The sequence below is a fragment of the Macaca thibetana genome, chromosome 15 (genome assembly GCF_024542745.1).
Source record: "Macaca thibetana thibetana isolate TM-01 chromosome 15, ASM2454274v1, whole genome shotgun sequence".
NCBI lineage: Eukaryota > Metazoa > Chordata > Mammalia > Primates > Cercopithecidae > Macaca > Macaca thibetana.
In genome coordinates, this window is record NC_065592.1 from 10,003,644 (window position 1) to 10,025,197 (window position 21,554).

Here is a 21,554-nt window from a genome sequence, read left to right on the forward strand (position 1 = left end):
ACTGATTTTTGTATTTTTATTAAGAGACGGGGTTTCACCATGTTGGACAGGCTGGTCTCGAACTCGTGACTTCAGGTAATCCACCTGCCTCAGCCTCCCAAAGTGCTGGGATTACAGGTGTGAGCCACTGTGCCCAGCATTTTTTTGGTACTTTTAGTACAGACAGGGTTTCAATATGCTGACCAGGCTGGGCTCGAACTCCTAATCCCATGTCATCCGCCCACCTTGGTCTCCCAAAGTGCTGGGATTACAGGTGTGATCCACTGCACCTGGTCTGGGAGTCACTTCTATATCCCTAAAACAAATTCCTCTTTTCACTTTTGCTAGAATGTACAATTTTCTGTTCTTTAAAATGAAAAAAATCCAGAGAAGCCAAGTAAATATAGTATGGAGTAAAAGTGAAAGCAAGGTTTGTCTACAGCTTAGGAAAAATGTATGACGCTGGAACCTCATGCTGTTTTACTATCAGGCCCAATTGCTATGCTGTTTCCCCATTCATGTCACCCAGTGGATCAAGGCTACCTCAACCACTGGCCTTCTCTTGTGTGATAACTGAGTTACGTACCTCCAGGAAGTCAAAGAGGAGGGTGGCTGTCACATCTGACAAGGGCTCCATGTTTAAGATCTGTGCCAACCAGCGCCATCCATGATTTAAGCCATGAGGGTGAATCTGGGAGGAGAGAAGTTTGGTTATCATTGATCTCCTTTTGTTTACAAATCTAAACTCCCAATGTATCATCCAGCCATCACCAAGTGGAAATGAACCCCAGATCATCCAACCCTAGCACCTGCCACAGGGCAGAAATAACACAAACTAAACAAATTATGTTTTTCTTTTATATTTTTGAGACAGGGTCTCATTTTGTCGTCCAGGTTGGAGTGCTGTAATGCGATCATGGATCACTGCAGCCTTCACCTCTTGGGCTCAAGTGATTCTTCCACCTCAGTCTCCCAAGTAGCTGGGACCACAGGCATGCACATGCCACCATGCTCAGCTAATTTTTTTGTATTTTATTTAGAGACATGGTTTCCACCTTGTTGCCCAGGCTGGTCTCAAACTCCTGGAGTCAAGTGATCCACCTGCCTTGGCTTCCCAAAGTGCTGGGATTATAGGCGTGAATCCACCTCGCCCGGCCTTCTATTTTTAAATGTTTCAATACATTGGTTCCCACACATTCTTTTTTCTTTTTTGGCACAGAGTTTCACTCTTGTTGCCCAGGCTGGAGTGCAATGGCACGATCTCAGCTCATTGCAACCTCTGTCTCCCGGGTTCAAGCGATTCTCGTGCCTCAGCCTCCCAAGTAGCTGGAATTACAGGCACCCACCACCATGCCCAGCTAATTTTTGTATTTTTAGTAGAGATGGGGTTTCATCATGTTGGCCAGGCTGGTTTTGAACTCCTGACCTTAGGTGATCCACCCACCTCAGCCTCCCAAAGTGCGACGATATCAGGCATGAAGCCACCTCGCCTTCTGTTTTTTAATGTTTCAATACATTGGTTCCCACACATTCTTTATAGGCTCCCTTCAATATGCATGCGTCAGCTTCAGTTTCAGGCATTCCATAGGCCAACAATTAGCCTTGTTGACATTTTATTTATTATTCTTGGTACCTTTAGCACAGAACCTGGGACCCAGCAGGCATACAATAAAAACTTGGATTTAATCAACTTCTATTTTTTCTCTTTAGGTCTCCATGACTATTACCTTCTCTGTCCCTCTAATCTGTATTCCCTGAGAAATTAACTGGGCTGGCAAGTCAAAGCCCTGAACCCCAGCTGCAGCTTTCTGAGCTTGATCTGTCTGTCCATCTGTGAAGTAAGGGATGTGATCTAGATGGCTTCTAAGGTCTCAACTAGTTCTAAGATGACAATTTCTTGCTCATTCCTCTTGTAAGAAAATCTTCTAACCTTAATGACTGATTTATAACAGACTCTCCTCTGGTAGACTCTGTTACAAAACCAGCTCTTTAAAGTACCAGGTGATCCAAGAAAGTTCCCTAATAATCAATATTCAGTCCTCTACAGAATACCCATCAAACTGCCATATAGTTTATCCTTTAACTAGAGTGGCTCTCTGAAAGAAGGCCAACATTTCCTGTGGGAGGAATACACATGGACTGTGGTCTAACCTCTCATTATTGACAGTAAGCCTCTTTTACTTACCTCCTGTCGGTTTCCATATGGCCACCGGAGCTGGATGATGGCAGCATAGAGACGGATCATCCCTGACATGCGTTTTAGAAAGTTGTCTTGCTGCTCCACTTTGGAATCCTTTACTTGGTAGCCAAGCATCCTATACGGGAAGAAAAAATTTGGCCAGGCATGGTGGCTCGTGCCTGTAATCCCAGCACTTTGGGAGGCCGAGGTGGGCAGATCACTTGAGGCCAGGAGATCGAGACTAGCCTGGCCAACGTGGTGAAACCCCATCTCTACTAAAAATACAAAAATTAACTGGGTATAGTGGTGCACGCCTGTTGTCCCAGCTCATTGGGAGGCTGAGGTACAAGAATTGCTTGAACCTGGGAGGTGGAAGTGCAGTGAGTCGAGACTGCATCACTGCACTCCAGCCTGGGTAACAGTGAGACTGTGTCTCAAAAAAAAGAAAAAAGAAAAAAAGAAAAAATTCACTGGGACAAGGCCAAAATAAGGGTGACAAATTAGAGAGAAATTTTTTTTTTTTTGAAACAGTGTCTCTGTCGCCCAGGCTGGAGTACAAGTGGTATGATCAAGGCGCATTGCAAACTTCACCTCCCAGGTTCAAGTGATCCTCCCACCTCAGCCTCCCAAGTAGCTAGGACCATAGGCACGTGCCACCACAGCTGGCTAATTTTTTTTTTTTTTTTTTGAGATGGAATTTTGCTCTTGTCACCCAGGCTAGAGAACAATGGCATGATCTCCGCTCACTGCAACCTCCGCCTCCCGAGTTCAAGCGGGTTATTCTGCCTCTGCCTCCTGAGTAGCTGGGATTAAGGCACCTGCCACCACACCTGGCTAATTTTTGTATTTTTAGTAGAGACAGGGTTTCACCATGTTGGCCAGGCTGGTCTTGAACTACTGACCTCAGGTGATCCGCCCACATCAGCCTCCCAAAGTGCTGGGATTACAGGCATGAGCCACCACGCCTGGCCTTTTTTTTTTTTTTTTGAGACAGAGTTTCACTCTTGTCGCCCAGGCTGGAGTGCAATGGCATGATCTCGGCTCAGTGCAACCTCCGCCTCCCGGGTACAAGCGATTTTCCTGCCTCAGCCTCCTGAGTGGCTGGGATTATAGGCACCTGCCACCATGCCCAGAGAGTTTTTTGTATTTTTAGTAGAGACGGGGTTTCACCATGTTGGCCAGGCTGGTCTCAAACTCTTGGCCTCAGGTGATCTGCCCGCTTTGGCGGCCTTGGCTTCCCAAAGTGCTGGGATTACAGGCGTGAGCCACTGCGCCCAGCCAACATCTGGCTAATTTTGTAGAGACAGGGTCTCACTATGTTACCCAGGCTGGTCTTGAAGTCCTGGGCTCAAGCGATCCTTCTGCTTCAGCCTCCTAAATTGTTGTTTTTTTTTTTGTTTGTTTTGTTTTTTTTTTTGAGACAGAGTCTCGCTCTGTTGCCCAGGCTGGAGTGCAATGGCGCAATCTCGGCTCACTGCAAGCTCCGCCTCCCCGGTTTACGCCATTCTCTTGCCTCAGCCTCCCGAGTAGGTGGGACTACAGGCGACCGCCACCTCGCCCGGCTAGTTTTTTTTATATTTTTTAGTAGAGACAGGGTTTCACCGTGTTAGCCAGGATGGTCTCGATCTCCTGACCTCTCGTGATCCACCCGTTTCGGCCTCCCAAAGTGCTGGGATTACAGGCTTGAGCCACCGCGCCCGGCCCCAAATTGTTAATTACAGGCATGAGGCACTGCACCTGGCCCAGAGATTACTTTTTATGGCTAAAAAGTAACAACATATTATTACACTCAGCATTACTATTAATATTACATATTATTACATCTGTAGAATACTCTGTTTACCAAGCACTCACATCCATCATCAAATCTGGGCTTCATATAAGCCATGAGGTAAATTCACAGGAGGTAATAGATGTCATTACACTCATTTAAAAATCAGGAAAAGATGCTCAAAAAGACTAAATGATTTGTCTGCTTTTGCAAAGCTATTAAATGACAAAGCAGGGATAAAATTCCAAGACCCCAGTATCCTTTCCACTAAACTACATTGATTATTGGCACCTAAGTTCACAAATGCCAAAGGCTTTCCAGTTTACATAAAAGACTATGTATATATATTTTTTCTTCCTTTTTTTTTTTTTTGTTGTTGAGACGGAGTCTTGCTCTGTCGCCCAGGCTGGAGTGCAGTGGCCGGATCTCAGCTCACTGCAAGCTCCGCCTCCCAGGTTTACGCCATTCTCCTGCCTCAGCCTCCCAAGTAGCTGGGACTAAAGGCACCCGCCACCTTGACCGGCTAGTTTTTTTTTGTATTTTTTTAGTACAGACAGGGTTTCACTGTGTTAACCAGGATGGTCTCGATCTCCTGACCTCGTGATCCGCCCGTCTTGGCCTCCCAAAGTGTTGGGATTACAGGCTTGAGCCACCGCGCCCGGCCTTTTTCTTCCTTTTTAAGACACAGTCTTGCTGTGTCACCCAGGCTGCAGTGTACTGGTGCAATCTGGGCTCATTGCAACCTCCGCCTCCTGGGTTCAAGCAATTCTCATGCCTTAGCTTCCTGAGTAGCTGGGACTACAGGCGTACACCACCACACCTGGCTAATTTTTTTGTATTTTTAGTAGAGATGGCGTTTCTTCACGTTGCCCAGGCTGGTCTCAAACTCCTGAGCTCAGGCAATCCGCCCACCTTGGCCTCCCAAAGTGTTGGGATTACAGGCGTGAGCCACCGCATCTGGCCGAAAGACATTATATTTCTGATAGAACATTCAAGGTACGTAATAGGAGCTGTAAGAAGGAGGGAAAAACAAATTCCAATTCTATTTATATTTCATTAATCACTCTAGGGATAGTGAGTAGGGAGAAAAACAACTTTACCTCTGATAGTCTTCCAAAGCCATTCCCTCCTTGAAAGTGGGATAGAAAGGAACAGAGTAAGGACACTTCTTATGTAGATGAGCAAGAATGAGGTCCCCCACTCTGGGGTGGAGCTCCCAGATCCCAGATGCCACAACTGCGATGGGGAATGCTGCTTCATGGTGAGAGGCCACTTCCTCCTCGCCTTGTTTCTGAGAACATAGAGGTGGGTACAATTTTAATACCAGAGAAAGGCTGAAATCTTGTATACCAGCCTCTTCTTCCCATACCTCTAGCAACAAGGTTTCTCACCACAAATTTCTCTGCCAGTTTGTATTGAACAAAGTCCAGCCCCTGTGGGTTAAGTGTGACAGACACAGAGCGCCCACCAGATTGAACAGGTTTTCCAGAGAGCAGGCTGTGGATCTTGTCAAAGATCTCCTTCAGTTTTGAGCCTGAGCATGATAGAAAGAAATTAAAAGATACAACCACAGATCAATCTCTTTTTTTTTTTTTTTTTTTGGGACAGTCTCGCTCTATCACCCAGGCTGGAGTGCAGTGGCACAATCTTGGCTCATTGCAAACTCCACCTCCCAAGTTCAAGCAACTCTCATGCCTCAGCCTCCTGGGCTAATTTTTGTATTTTTTTTTTTTTCCTTTTTTAGTAGAAACGGATTTCACGATGTTGGCCAGGCTGGTCTCCAACTGCTAACCTCAAGTGATCCGCCTGCTTTGGCCTCCTAAAGTGCTGGGATTACAGGCGTGAGCCACCATGCCCAGCCTGTTTCATCACTGTAATTACAAAGCATCTACAAAAACCCAGCTGTGCCTGCCCTACAGAAACGAAGGGATAAACAGTATCCCTTACTGTACACATAAAATGAAGGGATAAACAGTATAGAAAGAGGTGTTACATTTTGTTACAGACCCCATGGGCTGTGGTTGGTATCTCTAGAGGAGTTAGTCACATCTCTAGGAAAAACCTTCTAAAGGATCTGCCCAGCTTATGATGATATGCCCCCTTCTCTGGGACTGGCCTTCCTCTATCCTCAGAGACACAGAAGTGGATTCGTAACAGCTATATTTGTACCAAAGATTCTGTGTGCTCCACCCCCACACCAGCTAGTTAGATTAGAGGCAGTCAAGCTAAGCCAGTCAGTCAAGCAAGAGTCACTTCCTTGAGGTAGCTGGCCCTGTGTCACATACACTCACAGGCAGTGGGGCTGTGTACCTGCCATGAAGACCAAAGAACGGCAATGTAAAATAAGAATGGAGATGTAGAGAGGGCAGAGGAAATGAGAGATGAAAAAATAACTAAAGTTTCTAGCTCCTGAGACCTCAGCTCATTCCTGCCATTGGGTTGTATAAAATATTTATCTTTCCAATAAATGCTTTTTTTTTTTTTTTTTTTTTTTTTGCTTAAGCAGATCTGGGCCAGCACTTTGGGAGGCTGAGGCAGGTAGATCACTTGTGGTCAGGAGTTCGAGACCAGCCTGACCAACATGGTGATACCTCGTCTCTACTAAAAATACAAAAATTAGCCAAGTGTGGGGGCGGGCACTTGTAATCCCAGCTACTTGGGGAGGCTGAGGCAGGAGAATCGCTTGAACCCAGGAAGCGTAGGTTACAGTGAGCCAAGATTGTGCCATTGCACTCCAGCCTGCGTGACAGAGCGAGACTCCATCTCAAAAAAAAAAAAAGAAAGCAGATCTGAATTACTTTACGTTACCTGAAGTCCTGAAGTCAATGTTTTAATTAATATAGCATCTCCAGTTGAGAAACACCCTGCCAAGTTCCTAATCACTTCAAGAAATGTCACAAAAGTTTCAGAAATCTCATTCAGTTCTCTTATTAAAAAAAAATTTTAGGGCCGGGCGCCGTGGCTCAAGCCTGTAATCCCAGCACTTTGGGAGGCCGAGACGGGCGGATCACAAGGTCAGGAGATCGAGACCATCCTGGCTAACACGGTGAAAACCCGTCTCTACTAAAAAATACAAAAACCTAGCCGGGCGAGGTGGCGGGCGTCTGTAGTCCCAGCTACTCTGGAGGCTGAGGCAGGAGAATGGCGTGAACCCGGGAGGCGGAGCTTGCAGTGAGCTGAGATCCGGCCACTGCACTCCAGTCTGGGTGACAAAGCGAGACTCTGTCTCAACAACAACAAAAAAAAAAAAATTTAAAAAGTCAACCATGTGGACCCCACTGGCTGAATGCCCCATCTCACCCCTCTCCATACCTCTCTAGGTAGGAAGTTAGTTAGTTATCTTCCAACCCTAGACTGACATGGCCTCCCCACGCCACACCAACATCATGTCCTTATTCAAGATTTCTTCTAATTCTAACCACTCATGGACATCCACCATTTTTTTTTTTTTTTTTTTTGAGACGGAGTCTCGCTGTGTCTCCCAGGCTGGAGTGCAATGGCGTGATCTCGGCTCACTGCAAGCTCCGCCTCCCAGGTTCACACCATTCTCCCGCCTCAGCCTCCCAAGTAGCTGGGACTACAGGCGCCCGCCACCACGCCTGGCTAGTTTTTTGTATTTTTAGTAGAGACAGGGTTTCACCACGTTAGCCAGGATAGTCTCGATCTCCTGACCTCGTGATCCACCCGCCTCAGCCTCCCAAAGTGCTGGGATTACAGGCTTGAGCCACCGCGCCCGGCCTTTTTTTTTTTTTTTTTAAAAGAGATGAAGTCTCACCCTGTCGCCCAGGCTGGAGTGCAGTGGTTCAATGTCACCTCACTGCAACCTCTACCTTCTGGGTTCAAGCGATTCTTCCACCTCAGCCTCCCAAGTAGCTGGGACTACAGGCGCATGCCACCACACCTGGCTAATTTTTGTATTTTTAGTAGATACAGGGTTTCAGCATGTTGGCCAGCCTGATCTCAAACTTCTGACCTCAAGTGATCTGTCTGCCTCATCCTCCCAAAATGCTGGGATTACAGGCGTGAGCCACCACACCCAGCGACATCCACTTTTTTTTTTTTTTTTGAGATGAAGTCTCACTGTCAACCAGGCTGGAGTGCAATGGCATGATCTTGGCTTACTGCAACCTCTGCCTCCCAGGTTCAAGTGATTTTCCTGCCTCAGCCTCCTGAGTAGCTGGGATTATAGGCGCCTGCCACACATCTGGCTAATTTTTGTATTTTAGTAGAGACAGGATTTCAACACATTGGCCAGGCTGGTCTCGAACTCCTGACCTCCAATGATTCACCCACCTCAGCCACCCAAAGTGCTGGGACTACAAGTGTGAGCCACTGGGCCCAGCTGACATCCACCCTTTTTTTTTGAGACAGAGTTTCGCTCTTTTTGCCCGGACTGAAGTGCAATGGCATGATCTCAGATCACCACAACCTCTGCCTCCTGGGTTCAAGAGATTCTCCTGCCTCAGCCTCCCAAGTAGCTGGGATTACAGGCATGTGCCACCATGCCCAGCTAATTTTGTATTTTTAGTAGAGACAGGGTTTCTCCATGTTGGTCAGGCTGATCTCGAACTCCTGACCTTGTGATCCACCCACCTTGGCCTCCCAAAGTGCTGGGATTACAGGCAGGAGCCACCGTGCCCAGCCCACCTTTTTAAAAAAGACAGCAATTAGGTGATCTTTCTCTCCTATTCATTAAACGTTTACTGAGCACTAACTCTAGAGCATGTTCTGTGTCTGGCTGGAACACAAGATCTTAAAGGGCTTACAGTCATGATGGAGACAAAGGGAGACTCAGGAAATGTGTAGAAAAATTTAAAAAGGCAAAGTTATAGACTAATTCGATGTGGTGAGTGAAAGAGAGGCAGCAGTCATAAAGATGACTCCCAGGTTTCCAGCTAAGATTACTGAGTAGATAATGGTGCTACTGATTACTCAGAGAAAACAGGAGTCAAAGAGGGCTAAGGAAGATGATGGGTATGGATTTGAACACATTAAACTTGAGGCAGCTAAGAGACATATAGGCAGAGATGTCCCTCAGGTAGCTGAAGCTGGAGAATCTGAAGTTCAGAAGAAAGGAATAAACCAGAGGTAGGTTTGGGAGTCATCAGCATTCAGGTAATGTTTGAAGCCCTGTAAGTAGAGAGAATTAAAAGAACTGCAGGATAAGAGCAGATCCCTAGGAATCAACTACAATTAGAGTGGGGTAGAAGACTGAGAAACCCACAAAGGGAAGAGAGAGAGAGGAAGAGAGAGAGAGGAAAGTAATGGGAGGGAGGGAGGCAGGAGAAGAACCTGGAAAGTAATGGCGCCATGGAGGTCAAAGGAGTAGAGGTGCACAGAGAAAGCAGCAACAGGTCCAAACGGAAACCTGAGGAAGATCAGCAAACACTTAGAAGACATAGGATCAAGGGAAACTCATGTTAGGATGTGAGGCGCTCACGCATATTTAAAGGTTGAGAGAGAGAAGCCTATAAAAAGGATGTAATCACAGAAAACAGGAAAGGTAATAAACAATGAGGCAAAGTCTGACAGGAGACAGGAAGGAAAGGGAACAAGGGCAGAGGTGGAAGGGTAAGCGCAGCAGCAAGGACACCTCATCCAGTGACACGGGAGACTAAGAGGTAAATGTCACTGTGCAGTGGTGGAAGAGGCTCTGAGGAGCTCACACTGGATGTCTCTATTTTCCTGATGAAGGAGGTACTGACCCTGTCTGCGGTCAACTGAGGGGAACTGGGAATGGCCGTTGAGGTACAGAGTGGCTGTCCAGTCAACCTCTCCTGCTTTGCTGTTGCTATCAAAGGACACAGCACTTTAAATTCCAAAAAGTGATACATTATTTATTTATATCTTGCCCTGTTCCAGAAAGAATTTCAGGTAGCAAAGTCATATGTAAGTTTTGTCAGACTGCCTATCAAGGGCAGGAACTGAAATTTTCCTATGCTTTACAGGCAATGAAAAGTGAAATCGGGGAACAGAACCCATGATGAGTCAGAGGAGTGTTCCAGTTGCACACACACTCCCCAGCCACCTGGCAGCTCAGTCTATAATCTAGAGACTTCCACATCTACAGCTCCATACAAATGAACCTCTGGTTCTAAAGAAAAGTTTTTTCCTTTTCTGGTTCTCACTTTCTAAACCTCAGTCTCTGGAGAGAAAAAGAAGGAGTCCTTGAGGATGAACAAGGCGAGCTTGGAGTAATTTGGAAAAGCTAATGTTGTAGAACAGAAGCACAGTCTGCAAGTCGCAGCCTAGGTTCCCTCCCTTACTGATGTTTTCAGCAGTAACCTGCAACTTCAAAGCTAAGAGCCATCCTAATAATTTAACATAGAAGGTAGCTTATTAAAAATGAGTCAAAAAGGCCGGGAGCAGTGACTCACGCCTGTAATCCCAGCACTTTGGAAGGCCGAGGCGGGCAGATTACGAGGTCAGGAGATCGAGACCATCCTGGATAACATGGTGAAACCCCATCTCTACTAAAAATACAAAAAATTAGCTGGGCGTAGTGGTGGCCACCTATAGTCCCAGTTACTCGGGAGGCTGAAGCAGGAGAATGGCATGAACCCAGAAGGCAGAGCTTGCAGTAAGCCGACATAGCGCCACTGCACTCCAGCCTGGGCAACAGAGTGAGACTCTGTCTCCAAAAAAAAAAAAAAAAAAAAGAAAGAAAAGAAAAAAAGAGTCTGGCCGGGCGCGGTGGCTCAAGCCTGTAATCCCAGCACTTTGGGAGGCCGAGACGGGCGGATCACGAGGTCAGGAGATCGAAACCATCCTGGCTAACACGGTGAAACCCCGTCTCTATTAAGAAATACAAAAAACTAGCCGGGCGAGGTGGCGGGCGCCTGTAGTCCCAGCTACTCGGGAGGCTGAGGCCGGAGAATGGCGGGAACCCGGGAGGCGGAGCTTGCAGTGAGCTGAGATCCGGCCACTGCACTCCAGCCTGGGCGACAGAGCGAGACTCCGTCTCAAAAAAAAAAAAAAAAAAAAAAAAAAAAAAAAAGAGTCAACAAACATATCATGATTTTTTTTTTTTCCCTTTTGAGACAGAGTCTCTGTCACCCAGGCTGGAGCACAGTGGCATGATCTTGGCTCACTGCAACCTCTGCCTCCTGGGTTCAAACGATTCTCCTGCCTCAGCCTCCTGAGTAACTGGGATTATAGGTGAGAGCCACTATACCCGGCTAATATTTGTATTTTTAGTAGAGATGGGGTTTCGCTATGTTGGTCAAGCTGGTCTCCAACTCCAGACCTCGTGATCCGCCCGCCCCAGCCTCCCAAACTCCTGGGATTACAGGCGTGAGCCACCGCACCCGGCCATGACTACCTTCTATGTGTTAAAGAGGAAACCAGAGAAACAAGATGTGTGTAACTTATATGTACCCAATCCAACTGTAAACATTTGTTTGAATATACTTTTATAGGAATCTTACAGATAAATAGATTTGGAGTCTGAAAAATAATACAATGAAGTGAAAGGTCATGTTCTTAACCCCTCTGACCAACCTGCAATGGTAGAGATTTGGCTCACTGGGATGGTAGCAGCCTTCTGGAGGTCCATCTTTATCTTTTTGGCCTGCCAGAAGAGAACAGTGAGAAGGCAGACAGTGTTCTGAAGAGCTGAGTAGATGTCACTTAGAATCAGGTAAAGTGATATGCCAGCTACATTCCTTTGGGACACGAAGTGCTCATTCTCTGAGAACCATCAAGCCCACAAAATTACTGCCATATACCTCGCCCCTACCTGACTGTCCTTGCTGTTGGTCAGGCCCTCAAAGGTCAACACACACTGCATGGAAGCATCCTGCAGCTGCTGGTACCACTGCATTGTAATGTCTTGTACCTTCACCTGGAGGTCTGAGAAATAAAAGAGAGGTTTTAGTGATAGCTAGTACTTACTGAACACGTAATATGAGGCAGGCACTGTTATAATCACTTTATGTATGCACTAACTGCTTTAACTGTCACAATAACTATGAAATAGATACTATTATTATCTCCAGTTTATAGAAAAAGAAACAGGCACAAAAAGTTAAGTGATTTGCCATGGTCGCATTACTACTAAGTAGAAAAATTAAGGCTGGGCGTGGTGACCCACACCTGTAATTCCAGTACTCCAGGAGGCCAAGACAGGCCCAGGAGCTTGAGACCAGCTTGTGCAACATGGTGAAATCCCATCTCTACAAAAAATACACAAATTAGCCAGGCAGGATGGCACATGCCTGTAGTCCCAGCTACTTGGGAGGCTGAGTGGGGAGGATCACTTGAGCCTGGGAGGGTGAGGCTACAGTGAGCCGTAATCACAACACTGCACTCCTCTAGCCTGGGTGACAGAGTGAGACCCCTATCTCAAACAAACAAACAAACCAACAAACAAAACGCCAGGCGCAGTGGCTCACGCCTATAATCCCAGCATTTTGGGAGGCCAATGCTGGCGGATCACCTGAGGTCTGGAGTTCAAGACCAGCCTGACCAACATGGAGAAACCCCGTCTCTACTAAAAATACAAAAAAATTAGCCGGGCGTGGTGGCACATGCCTGTAATCTCAGCTACTCGGGAGGCTGAGGCAGGAGAATTGCTTGAACCTGGGAGGTAGAGGTTGCAGTGAGCTGAGATCGTGCCATTGCACTCTAGCCTGGGCAACAAGAGCAAAACCTCATCTCAAAAAAAAAAAAAAAACAAAAACACCAAAAAAGAAAAACTAGACTCCCAAGCCGGGTGCGGTGGCTCATGCCTGTAATCCTAGCACTTGAGGAGGCCAAGGCGGGTGGATCATGAGGTCAGGAGTTCGAGACCAGCCTGGCCAACATGGTGAAATCCCATCTTTACTAAAACTACAAAAATTAGCCGGGTACAGTGGCAGGCACCGGTAATCCCAGCTACTTGGGAGGCTGAGGCAGGAGAATTGCTTGAATCCGGGAGGCGGAGGTTGCAGAGAGCCGAGATTACGCCACTACAATCCAGCCTGGGCAACAAGAGCGAATCTCCATCCCCACCGCAAAAGAAACAAAAAAACAAAAACTAGACTCCCACTGATCTGGCTCCAGAGTCAGCACTCTCAAACACTATGGTACACTGATTCTTTTTCTTTTTTTGAGATGGAGTCTCACTCTATCACCAGGTTGGAGTACAGTGGCACGATCTCAGCTCGCCGCAACTTCCGTCTCCTGGGTCAAGCAATTCTCCTGCCTCAGTCTCCCGAGTAGCTGGGACTATAGGTGCACGCCACCATGCCCAGCTAATTTTTGTATGTTTGGTAGAGATGGAGTTTCGTCATGTTGGCCAGGCTGGTCTCAAACTCCTGACCCCTTATACGTATTACACAAACACATATCTGCGAGCATTTATTTAAAATACTCAGCAGCAGCAATAATTGAAATAATGTTATCTGCTAGAGTTATACAGAATTTCAAGTCCTAACGAAAGTGTTGGAATCTTAAATCAGACTCCAGATCAACCACAACTGAATGAAATACAGTACGTAAAATTCTGGTTAACTGTCCTACAGTTTAACACAACATTCAACACACGCTCTTGTTTCTCTTCAGATTTGAGACTTACAATGAGTTAAAGGACCATATCCATACCAAAACCCACCTTCATTCTGTTTCCCTCCTGGGCCCTGGCTGGTAGCTGGGGGCTCTTTGTGGGCTTCTGGTCCCTGCTGCATCTGTGCCTCTTGCAGCTTTACCTGGGCCTCCTCTTCATCCTGCCTCCTTTTGTCTTCGCAGGCTCTGGTGATCTCCTGCCCCAAGTTCATAAGGAGGTCCCGCATTTCCTGCAGAGCTCGCTCAGCCTCAGCTTGGCTCTCTGCTGTAGGATAGCCACTCTGTCAGAGTGACGGAGATGGTGCTTAGTGGTCATTCCCCAGGTAAATCATACCTCACACAAGTCAATAAATTTCCTACAATTGAAATTGTTGCACCAATGGAGTATCCACATTCAACAAGTTGATACTGCTTTCCCTGTTCTCTTAAAGGTATTAATAATTCCAACTTACTACCATATCCACAGTTTCTAAGTATAATTTTTTCTGTATTCTCAGCAACAAGGGCCAGCATAATTTTTTTTAAAAGTTTGTGACAATATGTTAGACAAAAATAATACTGTTTTATTATAATTATTTTTTGAGACAATTTCTGTTGCCCAGGTTGGAGTGCAGTGGCAGGATCTTGGTCACTGCAACCTTTGCCTCCCGGGTTCAAGTGTTGCTCATGCCTCAGCTTCCCAAGTAGCTGGGATTACAGGTGTGCATCACCACACCCAGCTACCCAGCTACTTTTTGTATTTTTAGAGTTTCACCATGTTGGCTGAAACCTACTGGTCTCGAACTCCTAGCCTCAAGTGATCTGAGAATCACTTGAACCTGGGAGGCAGAGGTTGAAGTGAGCCATGATCATACCACTGCACTCCAGCCTGGGCAAGAATGTGAGACCCTGTCTCAAAAAAAAAAAAAAAAAAAAAAAGCAAAGCAAAGAAACAGGGCAGGTATAGTGGCTCACACCTGTAATCCCAATATTTTGGGAGGCTAAGGTGGGAGGATCACTTGAGCCCAAGAGTTCAAGACCAGCCTGGGAAACATAGTGAGATCCCTGTTTCTAACTTAAAAACAAAACAAAACAAAAAAAGTTTGGCATGGTGGCTCACACCTGTAGTCTCAGCAGTTTGGGAGGCCGAGGTAGGGGGATCACTTGAGCCCAGGAGTTCGAGACCAGCCTGGGCAACATGGCAAAACCCTGTCTCTACAAAAGAATACAAAAATTAGCAGGACATGGTGGTATGCGCCTGTAGTCCCAGCTACTCAGGAGGCTGAGGTGGAAGGATCACTTCAGCCCGGGAGGCAGAGGTTGCATGAGCTGAGACTGTGTCACTGCACTCCAGCCTGGGTGACAAAGGGGGACCCTGCTGCAAAAAAAAAAAAAAAAAAAGAGAGATTCCAGAATAAGCAGGTATAAAAATAAAGAAATAAACAAAAAAAACAAAATAAAATGTTAACAGTGGTTACTTCTAGGTAAAGAGATATGGAGATGTTTGGTATTTCCCCCATTAAGTAATGTTTGGTATTTCCCCCATTAAGCAGATAGCAGATACTCCTTTTTTTTTTTGAGACGGAGTCTCGCTCTGTTGCTGGAGTGTAGTGGCACTATCTTGGCTCACTGCAAATTCCGCCTCCCGGGTTCACACCATTCTCCTGCCTCAGCCTCCCCAGTGGCTGGGATTACAGGCATCCGCCACCACGCCCAGCTAATTTTTTGTATTTTTTAGTAGAGACAGGGTTTCACACTGTGTTATCCAGGATAGTCTCGATCTCCTGACCTTGTGATCTGCCAGCCTTGGCCTCCCAAAGTGCTGGGATTACAGGTGTGAGCCACCACTCCCAGCTGCAGATATGACTTTTTTTTTTTTTGAGACAGAGTCTTGTTCTGTCGCCCGGGCTGGAGTGCAGTGGCGGGATCTCAGCTCACTGCAAGCTCCGCCTCCCGGGTTTACGCCATTCTCCTGCCTCAGCCTCCCAAGTAGCTGGGACTACAGGCGCCCGCCACCTCGCCCGGCTACTTTTTTGTATTTTTTAGTAGAGACGGGGTTTCACCATGTTAGCCAGGATGGTCTCGATCTCCTGACCTCATGATTCGCCTGCCTCGGCCTCCCAAAGTGCTGGGATTACAGGCTTGAGCCACCGCGCCCGGCCCCAGATATTACTTTTTAAGTCAGAAAGTAATTTTGCTTTTAAAGTCTTCCATTTCAAAGACAGCAAAGAGTCACTCTGAAGCCACCCTCACCTCTGAAGAGGCCCGGATGATCCCTGAGATGAGGCTGCACAGCTGGTTGCCTCGGGTCTGGAAGGCAGCCAGGTCGACCTTAAGCAGGCCTTTGTGCTGCTCAGAAGCATCCAGCTGCTGGCTGAGCTGCAGCATCTCCTCCTGCAGAGCATAGAGGGCCCGCAGGCGGACCTGGCCTTCTTCCTTCCGAAGCCGCTCCAGTTCCGCTTGCTTCATGCGCTGCTGCTCCGCCTCCCGCAGCTTCAGGTTGAGAATCTGTAGAAAAGGGTTGCGTGACTTTTCTCTGAGGGGCTCCTGGGTTTCTTCTTTCCACAATCCTCAAATTCTATGTGGGCTACATATTTTCACAGATAGGATCAGAGCAGGAAGAGGACATCCCAAGATTAGCCACACACAGGCATAATATGGCCAGATCCTCCACGGTTGCCATCTGCCAAAACCTGGCTCTCCAGGCAGGTTACAGACAGACACCAAAACACCCACACCAATTCTGCCAGGCTCTGACCTTTGCTCTGTGACGGTGCTCAGCTTTTAGCTTCTCTTGGTGTCCCAAGGCTTCTCTGGAGCTGCATGAAAAATGGCAGGGAGGAATAGTCAGGGATACTTCCTAAAATTGTTTTTCTTTCTTTTCTTTCTTTATTCTCTTTCTCTTTTCTCTCTCTCTTCCTTTTCTCTCCCTCTCCCTGCCCTCCCTTCCCTTTTTCTCAGAGATGTGGTCTCGTTATGTTGCCCAGGCTGGAGAGCATAGCTCACCACACTCCTGGACTCAAGCAATCCTCCTGCCTCAGCCTCCCTAGTAACTGAGACTACAGTTGTGTTCCACCATGCCTGTAAAATTGTTTTACCTCTCCTAAAAGCCTCCCTCTGTGTTACTTTGGTTGTCTTTCCGAGTTTGGTCTTCTTTCTAGGTTATAAACATCTCTGCCTATTTTACCTTGATATTTAAGGACTCAGAAGTTGTTCAATTCTTTCCCCTTGGAATTCCTTTTGGGAAAGAGTTCCAGTTGAACACATCAACATTCCCAGGCATAATTCAGGGAGACTCACCTCTTCTCCATTACTTCCCGCAAGTCCTGGTATTCCTTATGCTGCTTCAGTTCCTTCCATTCATCAAACCGCTTCAGTTGTTCAGATGCCATCTCCGAGAGGGCTCGCACCTTCCTCTCCTGCTCCTCCTGCCATTGCCTCAGGCCCTCCTGAAAAGGTTGTTTTTTTTTTGAGATGGAGTCTCTCTCTATCACCAGGCTGGAGTACAGTGGCATGATCTCGGCTCACTGCAACCTCAGACTCACGGGTTCAAGCGATTCTCCTGTCTCAGCTCCCCAAGTAGCTGGGACTACAGGTGCCCGCCATCACGCCCAGCTAATTTTTGTATTTTTAGTAGAGACAGGGTTTCACCATGTTGGCCAGGATGGTCTTAATCTCCTGACCTTGCGATCCGCCTGCCTCGGCCTCCTAAGTGCTGGGATTACAGGCGTGAGACACCGCGCCTGGCCAAAAAGGTTTAACACCTGCTCTCTGGAGCTCCTTCAACTATCAAAATTAGTAGTGTCTATATCCTTTGACACTTTTCCATTTCAGGAATTTATCCTGAGGAAATGCCTGTATGTGTGTGCAAAGATATATGTACAAGAATGCTCACTGGAACCCTGTTGATAACAGCAATAAATTTAAAACCACTTAACTGGGGAATGATGACATATATTATAGTACAGTCATACTGCAGAATACTACGCAGCCCTTAAAGATGACAAGATGCCAGCTGGCATGGAGATATGTCAAAATCTATTGTTAAGACATTATGTTATTTTATTTTAAAACATAATTATATTTTGTTTATTTTTGAGACACGGTCTCACCCTGTCATGCAGGCTGGAGTGCAGTGGCACAATTATAGCTCACAGCAGCCTTAAACTCCTGAGCTCAAGGGATCATCCCAACTCAGCCACCTGAGTAGCTGGGACTAAAGGTGCCTACTACCACACAGGATTAATTTTAAATATTTTATAGAGTCAGGGTCTCACTATATTGCCCAGGATGGTCTAGAGCTCCCGACCTCAAGCTATCCTCCCATCTTGGCCTCCCAAACTGCTGGGATTATAGGCATGAGCCACTGTACCCAGTCTTAAAACTTATTTTAAAGCTTCCAGTGAAAGAAGGCAAATTGAAAACAAGCATATATATTCTCCCCTCTGGGACTCTGTTAAAGTGAGAATTGGAAAGAAAAAAAGACATAACACCACATAGAGCATGAGAGAGGTCACCAGTAGGGAAAAACGTTCTACATACTTCTGGAAAACAGCAGAGAAGTGGCCAGGTGCACTGGCTGAGATCTGTAATCCCAGCACTTGAAGAGGCCAAAGCGGGAGGATCACTTGAGCCCAGCAGTTCGAGACCAGCCTGGACAACAGAGAGACCCCGTCTCTACTAAAAATTTTAAAATTATCTGGGTCTGGTGGTGCACACCTGCAGTCCCAGTTATTTAGAAAGTAGGGAGAGCTGAGGTGGGAGGAATGCCTGAGCCCAGGAAGTCAAGGCTGCAGGGAGCAGTGATTGCACCACTGTATTCCAGCCTGGACAATGGAGCGAGATCCTGTCTTTAAAAAAAAAAAAAATAGTGGAAAAGCAATAAATGATAGAGCAGAGCTGAGAAAACCCAAGGATGGACAGACACACACACACACACACACACACACACACACACACACACACCCCAACACACGCACGTACGTACGTAAGCAGGCAATGCCTCACGGGAGCAGAAAGCCAATCTACCAGCCGAACTTCAGTGTCTCAAGACTGGGAAATGCCATGACTCATACAGGTGGGCCTCATGGGGCTGAAAACAGAGCTACTGGCTGAATGTCTGTAGACAAAACAGTCAACTCCTGCTCTCTTCCGCTAGTCATTAGATCAAAACAGCCAAAAGCCAGGCATTTGTGCTATTACGATTTGATTTTATATATATATATATAATAGCTTTGTTTGTTTTGGAGACAGAGTCTCGCACTGTCGCCCAGGCTGGAGTGCACTGGCACGATCTCGGTTCACTGCAACCTCTGCCTCCCAGGTTCAAGCGATTCTCCTGCCTCAGCCTCCCAAGTAGCTGAGACTACACGCATGTGCCACCACGCCCAGCTAATTTTTGTATTTTTAGTAGAGACAGGGTTTCACAATGTTGGCCAGAATGGTCTCGATCTCTTGATCCTCCTGCCTCAGCCTCCCAAAGTGCTTGGATTACAGGCGTGAGCCACAGGTGCCCAGCTTTTTTTTCTCTTTTTTTTTTTGGAGTCTCACTCTGTCGCCCAGGCTAGAGTGTAGTGGTGCAATCTCGGCTCACTACAACCTCCACCTCCTGGGTTCCACCAATTCTCCTCCCTTAGCCTTCCGAGTAGCTGGGACTACAGGTGCCTGCCACCATGCCTGGCTAATTTTTGTATTTTTAGTAGAGACGGGGTTTCACTCTGTTGGCCAGGCTGGTCTCGAACTCCTGACCTCGTGATCTACCCACCTCGGCCTCACTAAGTGCTGGGATTACACGTGCAAGCCACCGTGCCCAGCTATTTTATTTTTTTTTTTCATTTTTTGGAGACGGAGTCTCAACTGTGTCACCCAGGCTGGATGGAGTACAGTGGTACGATTTCGGCTCACTGCAATCTCCGCCTCCCAGGTTCAAGCAATTCTCCGGCCTCAGCCTCCCCGAGTAGTTACAGGCATGCACCACCATGCCTGGCTAATTTTTGTATTTTTAGTACAGACAGGGTTTTATCATGTTGGCCAGGCTGGTCTCAAACTCCTGACCTCAAGTGATCTGCCTGCCTCGGCCTCCCAAAGTGCTGGGATTACAGGTGTGAGCCACCGCGCCTGGCCTGTGCTATAATGATTTTAAAACAGATCTGCAAATTGTCTGACAATCCTCACATCCCCTCTACTTCAACCTGAGCAGGTTACCCTGACTAATAGAATGTGGAAAAAAAAAATAGGCCAGGCACAGTGGCTCACACCTGTAATACCAGCACTTTGGGAGGCCGAGGCAGGAGGATCATGAGGTCAAGAGATCAAGATCATCCTGGCCAACACGGTGAAACCTTGTCTCTACTAAAAATACAAAAATTAGCTGGGCATGATGGCGCATGCCTGTAGTCCCAGCTACTCAGGAGGCTGAGGCAGGAGAATCACTTGAACCCAGGAGGCAGAGGTTGCAGTGAGCTGAGACTGTGCCACTGCGCTCCAGCCTGGCGACAGAGCGAGACACCATCTCAAAAAAAAAAAAAAACATTAGGTTACATGACTTCTGAGATTCGGTTAAAAAGGCTTTGCAGCTTTGCCAGTATCTCTTAGGATGCTTGCTCTTGGAACCTAACCACCATGCTATGAGGGAGCCCAGGCCCGATGGAGAGGGTAGGAGTTCCAGCCAACAGCTAACCTCAACTACCAGACTGGTAAATGATGAAGTCTTTGAGATGACTCTAGCTTCAGCCATTGAAACCACAATAAATCCCAAATGAAAACGACCTGAGCCCAGACATCCCCCAGAAACACAAAAGACAGTAATGAATGCCAGTTATTGTTTTAAGCCACAAGGTAATGAATACTGCTAGCCAAAAAAAAAAAGGAGCATTCTTCTTCAAAAGAAAATGAATAAACTGTCCAGAAATAGCTAATCTGTTAGTATGGCAGCTAGTAATCCAAAACAATATGCTGGCACTTAGGAAGTCCTAAAACTTAATAATCTTGTTTCTGATTATTCCCCCTTGAATCTCTGATCTGATTACTAGCAATAAGGATCTTTAGATAATTGAGGAATCTCTATATCCTAAAAGGGATCAAGATGAACAAATAAAAAACAATGAATCCAGAAGAACATGTATATCAAGGAACACAAGTGAATCTGAAAAAGAGCTCTCAGTATAAGAAATGAGAATAAGATGCTCTGAAAAAGGAACAAGTAGAGAATGCAAAAAAACTCATGAAATTAGACATCATAAATACATATGTATTTTTTCAATTAACAGGTAGAGGATAAAATACAGAAATCTTCTAGAAAACAAAACAAAAAGACAAAAGGAAAATGAAAGTAAGAATCAGACATATAGAGGATTAATTTAGGCAATGGAGAGGTGAACTAATCAAGGGGGAAAATTTCCAAAAATGCAGGAAATAAATCTTTGATATCTGCATATCTCTGATATGCAGAATTAGTCATTTCTCACCAGCTCCACTGCTACCACCCTACTCTAAGCAACCACCATCTTTCACCCAGATAACAACAACATTCCAAATTTTTTTTTTTTTTTGAGATGGAGTCTTGCTCTGTCACCCAGGTTGGAGTGCAGTGGCCTGATCTCGGCTCACTGCAAGCTCCACCTCCAGGGTTCACGCCATTCTCCTTCCTCAGCCTCCCGAGTAGCTGGGACTACAGGGGCCTGCCACCACGCCAGGCTACTGTTTTGTATTTTTAATAGAGATGGGGTTTCACCATGTTAGCCAGGATGGTCTCGATCTCCTGACCTCATGATCTGCCCTCCTCGGCTTCCCAAAGTCCTGGGATTACAGGCGTGAGCCACCACGCCCAGCCCCAAATATTTTACCTATTTCTCTGTTTACTTCTGTCTCTCTCCGCCACAATATAAGCTCTATGTCTACAATGTTTACTGCTTTATCTAGACCTAGAACAGCATCTAGCACATAGGTGCTCAGCAAATATTTATTGACTCAATGACCAATGAGCAAGATGCTAGAAGACTTTCATTTTCTTTTTTTTTTTTTTTTTTTTTTTTTTTTGAGATAAACTATTGCTCTGTTGCCCAGGCTGGAGTGCAGTGGCACAATTTTGGCTCATTGCCACCT

The 21,554-nt window shown here is 46.5% G+C and overlaps 2 protein-coding genes across 3 annotated transcripts in view; one reads left to right on the forward strand and one right to left on the reverse strand.

Moving 5' to 3' along the window:
- GOLGA2 (golgin A2) overlaps nucleotides 1-21,554 on the forward strand; it is a 434,268-nt gene that overhangs the window by 138,983 nt on the left and 273,731 nt on the right. The gene's annotated exons all lie outside the window — the stretch shown is intronic.
- The window catches only part of GLE1 (GLE1 RNA export mediator), a 38,469-nt gene that overhangs the window by 3,645 nt on the left and 13,270 nt on the right, over nucleotides 1-21,554 (reverse strand). For both annotated transcript variants that reach the window (XM_050759919.1, XM_050759920.1), the window contains 10 exons: nucleotides 16,752-16,900; nucleotides 16,210-16,270; nucleotides 15,705-15,959; nucleotides 13,522-13,753; nucleotides 11,668-11,780; nucleotides 11,430-11,499; nucleotides 5,321-5,463; nucleotides 5,030-5,220; nucleotides 2,165-2,294; nucleotides 566-670 (listed from right to left, as the gene is read on the reverse strand). In XM_050759919.1, the coding sequence (XP_050615876.1) occupies nucleotides 566-670; nucleotides 2,165-2,294; nucleotides 5,030-5,220; nucleotides 5,321-5,463; nucleotides 11,430-11,499; nucleotides 11,668-11,780; nucleotides 13,522-13,753; nucleotides 15,705-15,959; nucleotides 16,210-16,270; nucleotides 16,752-16,900 (1,449 nt within the window). The remainder of the gene's footprint in view (nucleotides 1-565; nucleotides 671-2,164; nucleotides 2,295-5,029; nucleotides 5,221-5,320; nucleotides 5,464-11,429; nucleotides 11,500-11,667; nucleotides 11,781-13,521; nucleotides 13,754-15,704; nucleotides 15,960-16,209; nucleotides 16,271-16,751; nucleotides 16,901-21,554) is intronic.